The sequence below is a fragment of the Filicampus tigris genome, chromosome 11 (assembly GCF_054856515.1).
Source record: "Filicampus tigris isolate MCC_2025a chromosome 11, RoL_Ftig_1.0, whole genome shotgun sequence".
NCBI lineage: Eukaryota > Metazoa > Chordata > Actinopteri > Syngnathiformes > Syngnathidae > Filicampus > Filicampus tigris.
This window is the reverse complement of record NC_141227.1, coordinates 15,968,024-15,981,801: the sequence shown is the minus strand read 5'-3', so window position 1 is coordinate 15,981,801 and position 13,778 is coordinate 15,968,024. Positions and strand designations below refer to the sequence as shown.

The 13,778-nt window shown below is 41.0% G+C and overlaps 2 protein-coding genes across 4 annotated transcripts in view; both read left to right on the top strand.

Moving 5' to 3' along the window:
* Nucleotides 1–8,971, top strand: part of zmiz1a (zinc finger, MIZ-type containing 1a) — a 179,362-nt gene extending 170,391 nt beyond the window's left edge. For all 3 annotated transcript variants that reach the window (XM_086045234.1, XM_086045236.1, XM_086045235.1), the window contains 10 exons: nucleotides 111–252; nucleotides 340–550; nucleotides 665–770; nucleotides 1,734–1,894; nucleotides 1,985–2,052; nucleotides 2,725–2,793; nucleotides 2,869–3,155; nucleotides 4,294–4,508; nucleotides 4,902–5,186; nucleotides 6,531–8,971. In XM_086045234.1, the coding sequence (XP_085901360.1) occupies nucleotides 111–252; nucleotides 340–550; nucleotides 665–770; nucleotides 1,734–1,894; nucleotides 1,985–2,052; nucleotides 2,725–2,793; nucleotides 2,869–3,155; nucleotides 4,294–4,508; nucleotides 4,902–5,186; nucleotides 6,531–6,638 (1,652 nt within the window). In that variant the 3' untranslated portion in view covers nucleotides 6,639–8,971. The remainder of the gene's footprint in view (nucleotides 1–110; nucleotides 253–339; nucleotides 551–664; nucleotides 771–1,733; nucleotides 1,895–1,984; nucleotides 2,053–2,724; nucleotides 2,794–2,868; nucleotides 3,156–4,293; nucleotides 4,509–4,901; nucleotides 5,187–6,530) is intronic.
* Nucleotides 8,972–9,924: 953 nt separating this feature from the next.
* On the top strand, nucleotides 9,925–12,704 carry ppifa (peptidylprolyl isomerase Fa). The gene is made up of 6 exons (XM_086044350.1): nucleotides 9,925–10,168; nucleotides 10,273–10,303; nucleotides 10,372–10,460; nucleotides 10,542–10,638; nucleotides 11,707–11,782; nucleotides 12,529–12,704. Exons 1-6 carry the CDS (start codon nucleotides 10,025–10,027, stop codon nucleotides 12,662–12,664), a joined length of 573 nt encoding a protein of 190 aa, XP_085900476.1. The 5' UTR covers nucleotides 9,925–10,024; the 3' UTR covers nucleotides 12,665–12,704.
* Nucleotides 12,705–13,778: the final 1,074 nt, after the last annotated feature.

Below are 13,778 nucleotides of genomic sequence, written 5' to 3'. Positions count from 1 at the left end.
TACATGCTTTTGAGAAGAGTCCAAATGTAAAAAAAAACTAATTCTAACTCCATCTATTTTCAATATATATTTTGTAAAAGTCAACATCTAACTTATTTTTTTCCTCCCAGCTATCACCAACGAGGAGCTGCGGCTGACATTCCCAGTCAGAGACGGCGTGGTGCTCGAGCCCTTCCGCCTGGAGCACAACCTGGCTGTCAGCAACCATGTCTTCCACCTTCGGCCCTCCGTCCACCAGACCCTCATGTGGAGGTAAAGGGGTCCCCCTTAAAGCCATCTCCCCAAAGGAGTTCCCTTTTTTTGGGGAGGAAACATTTTGAAAAATCGTCTCCTCCACAGGTCAGATTTGGAGCTGCAGTTCAAGTGCTACCACCACGAAGACAGGCAAATGAACACCAACTGGCCGGCGTCGGTCCAGGTCAGCGTCAACGCCACGCCCCTCACCATCGAGCGGGGCGACAACAAGACCTCCCACAAGCCCTTGCACCTGAAACACGTGTGCCAGCCGGGCAGGAACACCATCCAGATCACCGTCACCGCCTGCTGTTGCGTGAGTGGGGCCCGTTATCCGGGGAGAGACCATATTTATTGGCACAAAAACATCAGCTGGTGTGAGGATTCAAGTTTAATAGATGTGTGTTTGTTTGTGCGTATTGCTTTGCAGTCGCATCTGTTTGTGCTGCAGCTGGTCCACAGGCCATCTGTGCGCTCCGTCCTCCAGGGGCTCCTAAAGAAGAGGCTCCTTCCCGCGGAACACTGCATCACCAAAAGTACGCCGCCGTGTGTTAATATCTCAATTACCCCCGACACCTGCTGCTGTTTACGCTTTCAATACGTTTTCACTGCGCATTTGGTACCTGGGCTTTTGGTCGGGGCTCACCTGACTTCAACCACTTTGTAATACCGCCACTAGCATGTCGCAATACAAAACTAAATATACAAAGGAAAAAAATCATAGAAAACACACTAGGGACGGCGAGTACCGATACCAGGTATCGTGCCATAAAAAAAAATGTATTCGACAATATCGGCTTTTTACGAAATACAGTACATTGTGAATCATTTTGAGCTGTATCACACATCCCTGTTTCCCAACTTCATAGTGTTATGCTCAACAGTTATTTGTTGAACCTGCGTTATTTTGCATTTTAGTTTATTTTGAACTAAGACTAAAACTCAAGGAGTTGTCAGTGTTATTTTGCATTTTAGTTTATTTATTACAAATGAATGCTAAATTCAGAGCTGGTTGTCTTTGGACTGAAAATGATCTTGTACTGACTGTTCTACCTTTTGTCAGAAATAGACAAAAGATTCCTGAAAAGATATCCTAATCACCAGCGGTCCTAATTTTTGTTATGTATGAATGTGCAGATCACTACAGAGGTGTTTTGATAGTCGAAGTTGGTTGTGACAACTTTTTCTCAGGCCATCTAATGTGGCGACGTAAAAATGCTGACGTTATCAAGGGCCAGCTCTCTGGCCCTTTGAGGACGAGTGGGAAATCAGGTCATCATTATCCAGCACTACTGATTCTGAATGCCCTGGGTAGATTAGTTCCACATGGAAACATAGACATTGAAATCTATTTGGACAAAAAAATAAATAAATATAACATCGTCTGGAATCAGAGCAGCCAAGAGAAATGCTTTGAAATGACGGGAATAGACTTTTGAGACTATATGAATAAAATTCCACGGCGCAAATATTCGAATTTATGTTGTCTCTCTTTGCAGTCAAGCGGAACTTCAGTAGCGTGGCGGCCTCGGCAGGCAGCACCACTCTGAACGGGGAAGACGGCGTGGAGCAGACGGCCATCAAAGTGTCGCTCAAGTGTCCCATCACCTTCCGCCGCATCCAGCTCCCCGCGCGAGGACATGACTGCAAACACGTGCAGGTTTGTCAAAAATCAAAAAGCGCTTGATGGAAATGAATTCGTGTAAATACAGTAAGTCATCAATCAAGATGCCTTTTGTGCTGTCCACAGTGTTTCGACCTGGAGTCTTACCTGCAGCTAAACTGTGAGAGAGGCACGTGGAGGTGTCCCGTTTGCAAGTATGCCAACAAGTTTACACATTTTAAACATTTACAGTATGTCTTCAAGGTAGTGGCCTGTATATATCAATTAGTGACTGGGTGCAAAACCTCAGTCAAAAAAAAAATATTTGGAAAAAAAGAGCAGGAACTTTTACTCATTTCACTATTGTTCGGACACAGACTTTGTACTTAACTGCTGATCCCATTTAAACCAAAACAGCAGCGGATTTGGAATGATATGCAGGACATACATAGTTCTCAAAAATATTACAATTTTGAGTCAGTTGATTTTTGGGAAAAAAATGTACAAAATGAATTTTTACACTTAATATTGGTTTATTGTTCAGCGGTTTTGTGTCATTCTTGAATGGTAATTTGTATGCAAGAGAACCCTTTGCACTAGGAAAAAAAAGATATTTGTTTTTTTTTTCCATATTGAAAATAGCATTTTTGTCACACCTCTTGTGCATGGTCCTATGTGGGCCTCCAGTAGCATTGATCAAAAAAATTGTGGCCCACTCCAGCATTTAAGTTGCCCATCCGTGCTTTCGACTAATGTAGTCGCTCCACAATGTTGTGTTTATGTTCCAAGGAACTATTAGTTCCGCCCTGCCTGCCTTGATTCTTGCACGTTTTCTCATAATAGTCATTCTTACAGTATATTGCGTTATCATGTTTGCCTCTTTGCAGTAAAACAGCATTACTAGAAGGTCTCGAAGTGGATCAGTACATGTGGGGGATCCTCAACGCCATCCAAAAGTAAGTTTGAAAGTAATGCAACGTCATGTTAGGGCATACTTTGAAATAACGCGCTCCCAATCCAATCGTCAACAGTTCAGAGTTCGAGGAGGTCACGATTGACCCGACGTGCAGCTGGCGGCCCGTAGCCATCAAGTCTGAGCTGCACATCAAAGAGGACCCCGACGGACCGCTGGCTAAGCGCTTCAAGACCATGAGCCCGAGTCAGATGACCATGCCCAACGTGATGGAGATGATCGCCCAGCTAGGGCCTGGAAGCGGGCCAGGGGCCGGCCACGGTCCTGGACCCGGTCCCAGCCCTTATCCCCCGCACCACCCTGGCCAACATGCCAGTGGAAATGGAGGAGATTACCCGGGAGCAGGTAATGAAAAAGCGCTTGGACCTGCTGCTTGGATGAATAACACCACAAGTGGCATCACTTAGAGAGACTTTTATGCAGCAATGCAGAATGCTGGCAAGTTGGGCATTTCTGACCTCAACTTTACTCAAATGCTCACAAAGACTCACTACAAGAACATATAAACAGAATGTATCTGTTTTGATTGGTTATTCTGGCCATTTAATACAACTTGTTGCATGCTACATTGTCCCTGCATAAAGTTCTTACTACTGTAACTGGAATGCTTTGAATTTGTACGTCATAGGCTCCATGTTATTTATTTCAAGTTGAATTTATAACACTGTCATTGTATAAAGTGATACTACACATTGGTCGCACCGGCCTTCCACTTCAAAGTTTGCGCTGACCCACCAACCAGACAAAAAAAAAAAAAAATTCACAAAAGTAAACAGCTGTGGTTCAAAGTCAGAATCAAAATCATTTTTGGGGGGGGCCTTTATGTAAAAACACACAAGGAATTTGTCTCTGGAGGTTTGAGTCTTTCTGGTATCACACTAGTTTCATCATCTTCCCAAACTCTCAAAGGTCTTAGATTCATGAGTGATGCGATAAATAAAACAATGAGCTGCCTAAGCAGTTTAACAGTTTAAATAATGAATCTGCATACAAGTACCTTTGTGGCAGACTAGTTCATTCTTTCTCCTTCCAATTTTAACAAAACAATCTCGCTCAAATGTATCTGACCTTTTTTCCACTCGTTAATGTCTTTAAAAAAAAATCCAGACTTTCAGTCTTGAGGCAATATAATGCTGCACGGCTCCTGCAGAGTTCAGTTTTACGACACTTCTCAGACAGTTGAGCATGCGAGACAGTTAATAGATTTTTTTCCCAAGCAATTTTCAACACTTGAAATGGGTGAATAATTCAGATAAATAACAGACGACATGGGCACAGACATGTATCGATTTGTGGATAAAAAAGACACCATACATGGACAAAGGAGGTTTCCGCCCAGCATCCACCACATGTAATGAATATGCAGCGGAGTTATTCTAATGTCTAACATTGTCATCTAGTGACTTTTTATTGGTAATTCCGCTGTAATTCTACAGTATAAATGTCATGAGGTCACTAAAGCTGTTTGATTTGGTCTTTGAAGGCAACCCATACCACAGCCAAGGGAATTTTGACTTCCCTCATGGGAACCCATCTGGAGGTGGTGGTGGAGGAGGAGGAGGAGGAGGAGGAGGAGGGGGAGGGGGAGGACCACCTATGAGTGACTTCATCCATGGCCCGCAACTTTCCCACCCGCCAGATGGGCCAAGTGGTCTTCTGTCCCAGGACAAGCCCCTCAACCACGGCATGAGTGACACGGTAAGTAGCGCTGATGATATTTAACGCTGAGGATAAATGAGGCTCGTAGGCTGTTTGAAATGTCTTCCCTCAACTTACTCCCTAGTACTCAAAACAGCACTACAAAATGCGGAAGTCACCATACAGAGCAGTATATAGTCAAAAGGGAGTCGTTTCAAACACAGCCGTGATGAAGTGTAGCGGCTGAGATTTTGGTTTGTGGGCCAAGGCAGCACGTGTGCGCTCACATGCTCACCATAAAGTTTTGCAGCTGTATGTGGCTGCTCATCACTGCTTCCATTTTCAAGGGCCTGGTTCACATTAGTCACGCTGGGACTCATTTCGCTTTTCCCCCCTCTCTGTACATCCCTCTCTCCATCCGCAACCCTCTGTCTCCCTCTCCGGCTCCTGCAGATGTCCCATTCCGATCCGTCCCATAACTCCATGCAGCCCGGCTTGCATGCTTCTCCCCACCCCGGCGGCCAATCGGGGCCCTCCTTGCATCACGGCGGCAGCGGCCAATCGGGGCCGCCCTTGCATCACGGCGGCGGTGGCCCGTCGTCGTCGTCGTCGCAGCCGTCCCGCCCGCCGCCGCAGCCTCAGCCGCCTCAGCCGCCCGGCCAGAACGCTCACCCGCACGCCGATCTGACGTTTAACCCCTCGTCAGATGGCCCGGACATGCCCGAACCTTCGCTGGATGTAAGTGTGTGTTTGTGTGGTCACCCAAAGTGCATCATGCCAAGCTTAATGTGTGTGTGTGTGTGTGTGTGTGTGTGGGGGGGGGGGGGGAGGACATGGTATGAATGTTGCCGTTTAAAGTTACACATTTTCCCACATGGTGTTTGGGAGATGTTATATTCCAATGAAGCTTGAACTTTTTGCCCATAATTCCAAAAGTTGTTTGGTGCAAACACAACGCTGCTCATAATCGACCTACAGTGAAGCACGGTGGTGACACTGGGGCTGGTTTTTTTCATTTGGAACTGGGGCCCCAGACAACGTGGTAGTAGTACCGATACCAGATATGGTATCAGGCCGATGCCAGCCTCCTCTCAACGTATTAGCCCCTCGTGGAGGCTGCTGATACCAGCGACCGATACTAAAGGCAAAAAAAAAAAAAAAAAATCTGATATCAAGTCAGTCCTCCTCTGCAGTGGTTTACGTTGTACTGCAGTAGTTTGACACATCAACATCTGCGTAAAAAAAAAAAAAAAGATTCACTATTTTCTTCCATTGTGTTAAATTATAATCTATCAGAAGTAGATTCTGAAGTACTATCAGAAGTACTCAGGTGTCGGTACTCGGTCTGGAAAACAAGTGGTATCGAACACCCCTTAGTACAGTAATTATGAACAGTTCAAAATAGCGGTCAGTGTTAGGGCCAAACGTTTAGACTTTCTGTTAGAAAGCTGAAAATGACAGGAAAGGCCTAATGGAACAACAAAACTTTATTTGGGGGTAATCAGGTCTCTGCTGACTCCCATTTAACTTGCGTTTGAATGTGATTGGTTAATTCTGAACACAGCCACATATCAGTTATAAAGGGTTGTGCACACTTTTGCAACCATCTTATCCTGTACCTGTACCACAAATTCTCCTTCTACAAACGAATGGAAATTCTATTTATCATTTTTTTATTAAGTAAAATAACACACATAATATTGCACTTCACAGTGATAACAATTAAATTCTTGACTCGGCCACCGGGCGGCCTTATTAAACAGTCATGCAGACGAACAAAGAATACTTTCACTTAACGGCTGTAAGTGACTCTAATTTTCAGTAATATAACTCATTTTTTTAGCAGAGGATAAATAATATATGCCTGTCATTGTTGTTACATTCTGTCTGCATGTTGCTGTTCAAATATCTGTTCCTCAAAACATTATAAAACCCCCACAGATGCTATTTGTTAGCCCGTCATTAGCGTTTCCCACTATGTGTTAGCATTAAGCTAGCAATGGCTCGTATCTCCATACTTTTCACCTGCTTCATTTGTGTGGCAAAAATTCTAATTGCCCCCATTTTTTGGGTCGTCCACAGCTGCTTCCAGAGCTGGCCAACCCGGACGAGCTCCTCTCGTACCTGGATCCTCCCGACCTCCCGGCCAACAGCAACGAGGACCTTCTCTCCCTCTTTGAGAACAACTAACCTCCCAGCACCCCGGTCCCCACTTCATCCTTTCACCTCACAGGGGGACGCGTTTGACTGTCCGGTCCACAGACCCGTCGCCCACCTCCCACTTCGACACTTGAGACTGTATCCCATGCGCACACGTGCACACTGTCTTTCTCGAAGATGTGCTGCATGGGAGGGGGGAAAAAAAAAGGGACGGGAACGCCGATAACCCCTGCACATGTTTTTTGTGTAAAGATTCCACCAACAACATCCACGGCCACGTTGGCGGGCACAGAAAAAAAGGCGACGTCATGCATATGTATATAGTTTATATACATGTCTATGATACCTTATCAAGTGTGCAGCTATTATTATCATCACCTGTAAACGACAAAAGCCAGGAGACGAGGAAAATATTTTCTTTTTTTTTTTTTTATATCCAAGCATGATTTGGCTTTTGTGGGAAAAACAAATCTTGTATGTGTGTGTGTTTTTGTCCACTTTTTCAAACGTGTTCTTCCAAGACGGCAGCACATGCCGCGACCTTTGATCCCCCGGCCCATCCCCACCCCCCAGAGTGCACGCGGCAAATGGAGCGCACGACTTCGCCGAAAGGATAAGTAGTCGTGCAGTGTGTGTGTATGCTTGTGTGTGTGTGTGTTTGTGGTCACCCTGCCTGCAGCAGATGTAAAGCGGGGAGCAAATCCACCGCCGTGCTCTTCTTCCACTCCGCAGACGCTCTATTTATTATCATGTCTCACTCTTCCACATCCTTTTTTTTTTTTTTTTTTTTTTTTTTTTTGCAATTGTGCCAATGCATCCTTGTTGATTGTTTATCCAATCTATATTTATTGCTTTAGTCCATCAGTCGTTGTTTTTTTACACCGTCGTCATTTTTATGTGCTTTTTTTTGTCCGTCCCTTGTCACCAAAGCAGATTTTTCCTATTTTTTGTACCTGTATTTGAATGCAGCATCTGTCCCCAGCATCATGCAGCTTCCTATTTTTGTGTGTGCACAACTGTTGTATATACGCTTTGTGAATACTTAGTGACCGTGCAGTGCTGTGCCCATCTATTACTGTCAACTAGACATGGTACTGTGTGTCTCACTCACACACACACACACACACATATACACGCTATACAAATACTGTACTCACAAACCCACTTCCGAACTGTTCCAAATGCACTCTGGCCTTGTATTGTGTGTGTCGGTGTACATTTTTCTCCTTTGTCGTCCATTCATTTTTGTTTTTGTCTTTAAATGTAATGTGTTGGTATTGTCTAAAATAAGTGTAAAAGCAGCTTAGAGGTCCAAATTCCCCCTGCCCCTAAAAAATATATATATAATTGGATACTTTTAAACAATTAAATGTTTGTTGCAAAAAAATGCATACATTTTGTGTATTTTAACCACAATTCTATATGGTTTTAAGTGAATTATCATTTTTGCTTTTCGAGTTTGATGCAGTCAGTGAAGTTTAAAATGTACTTTGTTTTCACCCCATTTGAGTTTTTTTTTTTTCCTTTATACGCAACCAAATATGATTTACTTTACTTGTCGAATATTGTTTTGAGTTTTAATGTAAGACGATGCACTGCCGCATTGGGATGTTCCCTACACAGTCATGGTTGCATCTCTGTCCACTTCCAGCCAATGAGACGAGAATTCATGTTAAAAAAAAATAAAAGAAATAAAAGAAAGAAGCGATGGTGGACCGTGACTGTGAGGGGATGCGCGTGCACACGCGCGTGTGTGTACATAATGTAAATGACAAATAGAGACCCATTAACAGAAATGTATTCATTTTTCTCCAGAGGGAGTGTGCATAGTGTATTTAGAATTTGTAAAGCTTGCATCCTCCTGTCAGACGTCCCAATTGAAATCACGTTTGACGATCGCAGACCTCGCTAACCTCGCCTGTTCATCTATGTAAAATACTTTATGTAAACCCTCCCTTGCATGGGGGGCCCCAAGACACAAAATACATTTTTTTCCCCTTTGTGTAATTATTCTGTGTATTTCTCAATGGCCTGTGTACTTTATAAAGGTGCTACAAAATGATTCACACCCTTCATTAGGACTTGGAGACAAAGCTTTAGAGTTTGTAAAGAAAAGAAAAGTCATAATAAAATGTCCAATTTATAGTTTTTATGCAATTTGGCAAACGATTCTATAAAGGTACAATCTGAAGTGATTGGCACAACAAGTGGCAGTTGTCTTTCTCTCTCTTGGTGTTTGTACATTCACTGATGTACAATCAGTTCATATTGGTCAGACAAACATTGTGATTTTTAGTCTTGCAAATCTGTATGTAGTTAGATGACGTGACATCCTAATATTTATCTAATAAATATGTATTCCGATGAAACACAATGTGGGACGTGCCTCTTGATACTCAAATTTAACACATTCTAACCCTAATATACACAGGAAACAAGTCATAGAGGCTTGAATAGTTAGTGTCACGGTAAGAGAAGCTGCTAATTTAATTGTTTATTTCATGGTTCGTAGAAGATGCACAGTTGATTTAAGGAAATAAAATGTCGTAGGTATACAGTGTAAAATACCACAATATATCCAATTTAGACAGTTAAGTGTTATTATTGTATATGATGTCTCCCTAGATTAAAACGTACAGTATGTAATATGAAATGAAGAATCAAGGGAAATAGGGTGCCATATTCATAATTAATCTTTATGTAAAAAGTAGTTCAAAAGTATAAATGTATTAAAGGTAATATTAGTGTTAGTAGTATTTTAAAATAAGTCAAAATGTAATAATTATTTTAAAATAAGTTAAAATGAAATAATTTTTAGTTTTTTTCTGTGTTTGTTATTTATAATTTTGACAAAAAATATGCAAATAATGATCTTAAAACATGTCACTTTTATTATACTATAGTTAGAACATTTGGGTACTGGTATTTTATTTTTGAACTTTTATCTATTGTTAAAAGAAATACTATACCCAGCATATAATAAATTGTATTACTATTATGACTATTATAGTGATATTTGAATTGCTATTTTATCTTTATTCAAACAATGTAATTTGTTTGTAAAACAAAAATAAACGCAAGGTGACTAAGTTTAGACAGTTAAGCACTTCTCACAGGACTCACTCAGTGCTTTACGCGGTTAAATTAAAATAAATATAGAGTACATATGATATTTCTATTAAACCTTTAATACAGTATGCGTAAATGCTGTACTAAGGAATAATATTTGCACAAATTAAACGAAATAACAGAATTGTAAAAAAAAAATAATAATAAAATGCATTACCGAATTCTGCCACATGATGTCGTTGTTAAACTTCCACTACCTGTCAGGGCTGCGTGACGTCACACGTCAACACGAGAGGCACCTCTGGCCTGGAGACGTGCTAAGCTAAAGCTAACAGCTTGAAGCTACGATGTTTGTCGTCAAAAACCGAATCAAATTCAGCCCACTCGGCATCGCCACGGCGAGGCTGCTCTCCTCGGGTCCGGCCGAAAACCCTGTCGTGTTTCTGGACATCGAGGCGGACGGTGAGCCGCTGGGGAGAATAATCATTCAGGTAGCTAGCTAGCTAGCCATCTTGTTAGCGTGATTAGCCTCTCTTTGGTGTCCCCTGCAGGGCGCCTGTGAACACATGTGCTTCTTTTGGTGTTTATCTTCCAGCTCAATGCAGACGTGGTGCCAAAGACTGCGGGTAAAATCACCATTATAAGGTAATTCCATGTGTGTTAAAACTAATAATAAACGTGTTTTATTTCATAGAGAACTTCAGAGCTTTGTGTACAGGAGAGCATGGCTTTGGCTACAAGGGGTGTGTGTTTCACAGGATCATACCACAGTTCATGTGTCAGGTCAGTTTACTTTCACACTGACTTGAAAAGTGACTTTTAATGTTGTTTCTTACTATTTTTGAAACTGCTGGTGTGTCACAGGGAGGAGATTTCACCAAACACAATGGCACCGGAGGGAAATCTATATATGGAAACACCTTCAAGGATGAGAACTTTAAATTAAAACACACCGGAGCAGGTGCATCTCACACTTTCTTTTATGATATTCACTTTTCATGAACTCTGGTTTCTCTTGAAGTCAAGCGTGGTTCATATAATCTCCTAAAATGCGAAGAGTGAAACCTCGCATATTTGCAGTTCAGAATCTGTGAATTCCCTCATTTCATAACAACAATAATAATACAACTGAACAATACATTACGGCCGAACTGTGACAGTACTGCATTACTTTGGTGCCATCTGGTGACATCTTGGTGCCGAGGAGCTTTTTAATTGAGTTGAGGAGCTTCATTTAAACAAAAGTAGTCCTTGGTGTGACATGAGTAATTTCACTATAAATCATTTAGGGGAACGGCAATTGTGGATATTCGTTATCAGACACCATCCCACAATATTATTAAATCATCACCTTTACTCTATCTAAAAAAAAAATGTTTTTCTTTTGCCTTGGCTTCAGCGTGGCTCACACATACGATCATCGGGTCAAATTTAAGTGTTTTCCCACACTTGTGATTTGAGTCAGCAAATGCCTAATTGTCGCTTGTCTCTCAAAAATTATTCTGTGGTGTGGGGCCAGTGGGCTATGATTTCTCCTCCCCAGTCTGCTTAGGAAAGTGGTCATTGTCAGACATGTAAACCTGCACTCCGCCTTAGACAACAACAATAACACAGACACTTTTATCACTGCTTGATTAGAAATAATGATAATGAAAATTGAGTGAAATCATAGTTTTCAGATGAAAAATGAAGATACTTAGCTAATCATTATTTGTGTAATTCAAAAAAATGACCTTACAAATTTTAAAATGTTAATTAATTATTTCATATTTATCAATGTCAGGGAATCATGTCTTCTTGTATTTTAAAACTATATTTTATTTTTACTGTACAGCAGTGTATTTACCTGCATGTCCACTAGATGGCAGTACTGAATTTTCATGTCTGCTATTTTCAATCACCAACTGAATGTCCTACTTACAAGTACCCAAATGAAATCCAATTTTAAAAAGGCACTGTTTTTTTATTTATTTATTTTTTTTAAACACAATTTTCACCTTAAGATATTCTGTGTTTTTGTTTTTTGTAGGGACTCTGTCAATGGCCAACTCAGGCCCAAACACCAACGGCTCCCAGTTCTTTATCACCACCACGAAAAGCGAATGGTAAAACCTTCATCTTCAATACTTAATACTACAATAATTAGTAACAGAATCCATTTGTCACTGGCCACTTTTTTTTATTTATTTATTTATTTTTTTAATTTTATTTTATTTTTTTGCTGTAGACTGAAAACATGTTGGTGTCAAAAGATGAAAATGAGACAAGATCAAAAGTTTCACTTAAATACATGAACACCAGATGGGTGGATAACAAGCAAACATGAAGCTGAGAGAAAAATGAAAATCAATCGACACCATTGCCCACGCATTGGTTAGCAGCTGCTAATTTAACCCCATTTGGAATGTCCTGAAGAAGGAATCAACCACTAGTGTAGTGCGAATCATAATTGGTGGATCAAGGAAACCGACAACAGAATGATGACAGAAACATTATAAGAACTGTAGCACAAGACCCTCAAACAACTGTTAATGAAATCAGAAAAATAAATAAAACTTCAGAGGGCAGGACCGAAGGTCATGAAATGAACATGCACCTGCATTGTAATTTATAGCTATGATCTTTCAGAAAAAAAATCCCACCCCCCCAAAAAAACATTATTGACCAGTGTAATCGATTAGTTGTCGATTAATCGTTGCACTCAATTGCACTCAATATTTCAGTTTCGTATTACCAAACTTCACTTTTGAAAATAGATTTTTATTCCCATCAAATCCCATGGAAAGTTTCCAACTTCAAAAATTCCCCGAAATATGCACCTTGTAATGGGATCCTTGTGTTTTGTCGGCAGGCTGGACGGCAAGCACGTGGTGTTCGGACAGGTAACGTCGGGTATGGACGTGGTCTCAAAAATGGAAGCGTTTGGCTTACACGATGGCGGTGTAATCAAGAAAATAGTTGTGGCAGATTGCGGGCAAGTGAAATAGATTATCATGCGGGACTTCGGATAAAAGGACTTCTTGTGAATTGTTTGCATCTCGTGTCTCTTTCTCGCTTCATTCATCTGATGTGTTGACAAGTCCAGGGTCCTTCTTTTTAGTCCAAATCTTCACATTGTGCAATTCCCCCGCCGCTTCCTGCCAAGTAAACGTCCGATGTTACCGCTCTCTCGGCCCACTCCGAGGACATTGGCTCGTACCCCCGCTGCTTTGCAGCCTTCCTGGAAAACAGCCAGTGGCTTTTTTTAGACACCACTGCTTCCTGTCCATCCCAGCAGGAAGTGACATCAGGTGACATCCGTGCGCTGGCTTCAATCTTCCGCACCAGAACATGTCTTAGGGCTCATACGTGAGACCGGCTGCTTCTGTTGCTTATCAAGCTTGTGCTTTATGAAAGTATACAATTCATTTTTTTTTTTCTCTCACGCTCCCCCCCCCAAAAAAAAAAATTAAAAATTAAAAACCATCTGCATGCTGACCTTCCACCAGCGTTTGTTTGTGTTCTCACGTTACACAGTTGCCGTGGAGACGCTGGCACGTTGTTTCGGCTTGAGATGTTGGAACAAACTTGACAGAATTTGGGCCCCCACCCTGGCTTTGAACATGGCTGGAAGCTCAATAACATCTTCACTCACTTGTTTATAATTTAGAAACTTTGAGTTTTATGGAAAAGGATGTGAATATTTATGTACATGTGATTTCTTAGTTGTTGTTTTTTTTAATTGTAATACATTTTAAAAATCTAAAAAATAAATAAATTAATTTAAAAAAAACTCACATTGACCTCAAATAAAGTCCAGTTATTTTAGTAGGCTTTTTTTTCAGTTTTTTTTTTGTTGTTGTTGTTTTTAAGCAGCAGCATGACAGTTTTGTTTTTTTCAAATTGATCATTTTTTATGATTTGTTTGCCAGTTTCATCCTTAACATGTCAAAAAGAGGCAAACGTGGATCATTGTTTTCCAAAGTAAAAGCAGTTGTTTATAAATGTATTCTTTTTATTCAACACAATGACAATCAATCTAATAGAAATCTGAAAATATTTACTGGAAATTTTGACCATTTGAGGTCACTAAACAACGAATCGATTATCAAAAATAATTAG

What these genes read in the sequence shown, in the direction of transcription:
- ppifa (XM_086044350.1), top strand. Translation starts at nt 10,025, where the DNA reads ATGTTTGTCGTCAAAAACCGAATCAAATTCAGCCCACTCGGCATCGCC. An exon ending in CGTGGTGCCAAAGACTGCGG is followed by an intron (nt 10,304 to 10,371) that starts GTAAAATCACCA and finishes TTTATTTCATAG; the next exon opens with AGAACTTCAGAGCTTTGTGT. An exon ending in ACCACCACGAAAAGCGAATG is followed by an intron (nt 11,783 to 12,528) that starts GTAAAACCTTCA and finishes TTTTGTCGGCAG; the next exon opens with GCTGGACGGCAAGCACGTGG.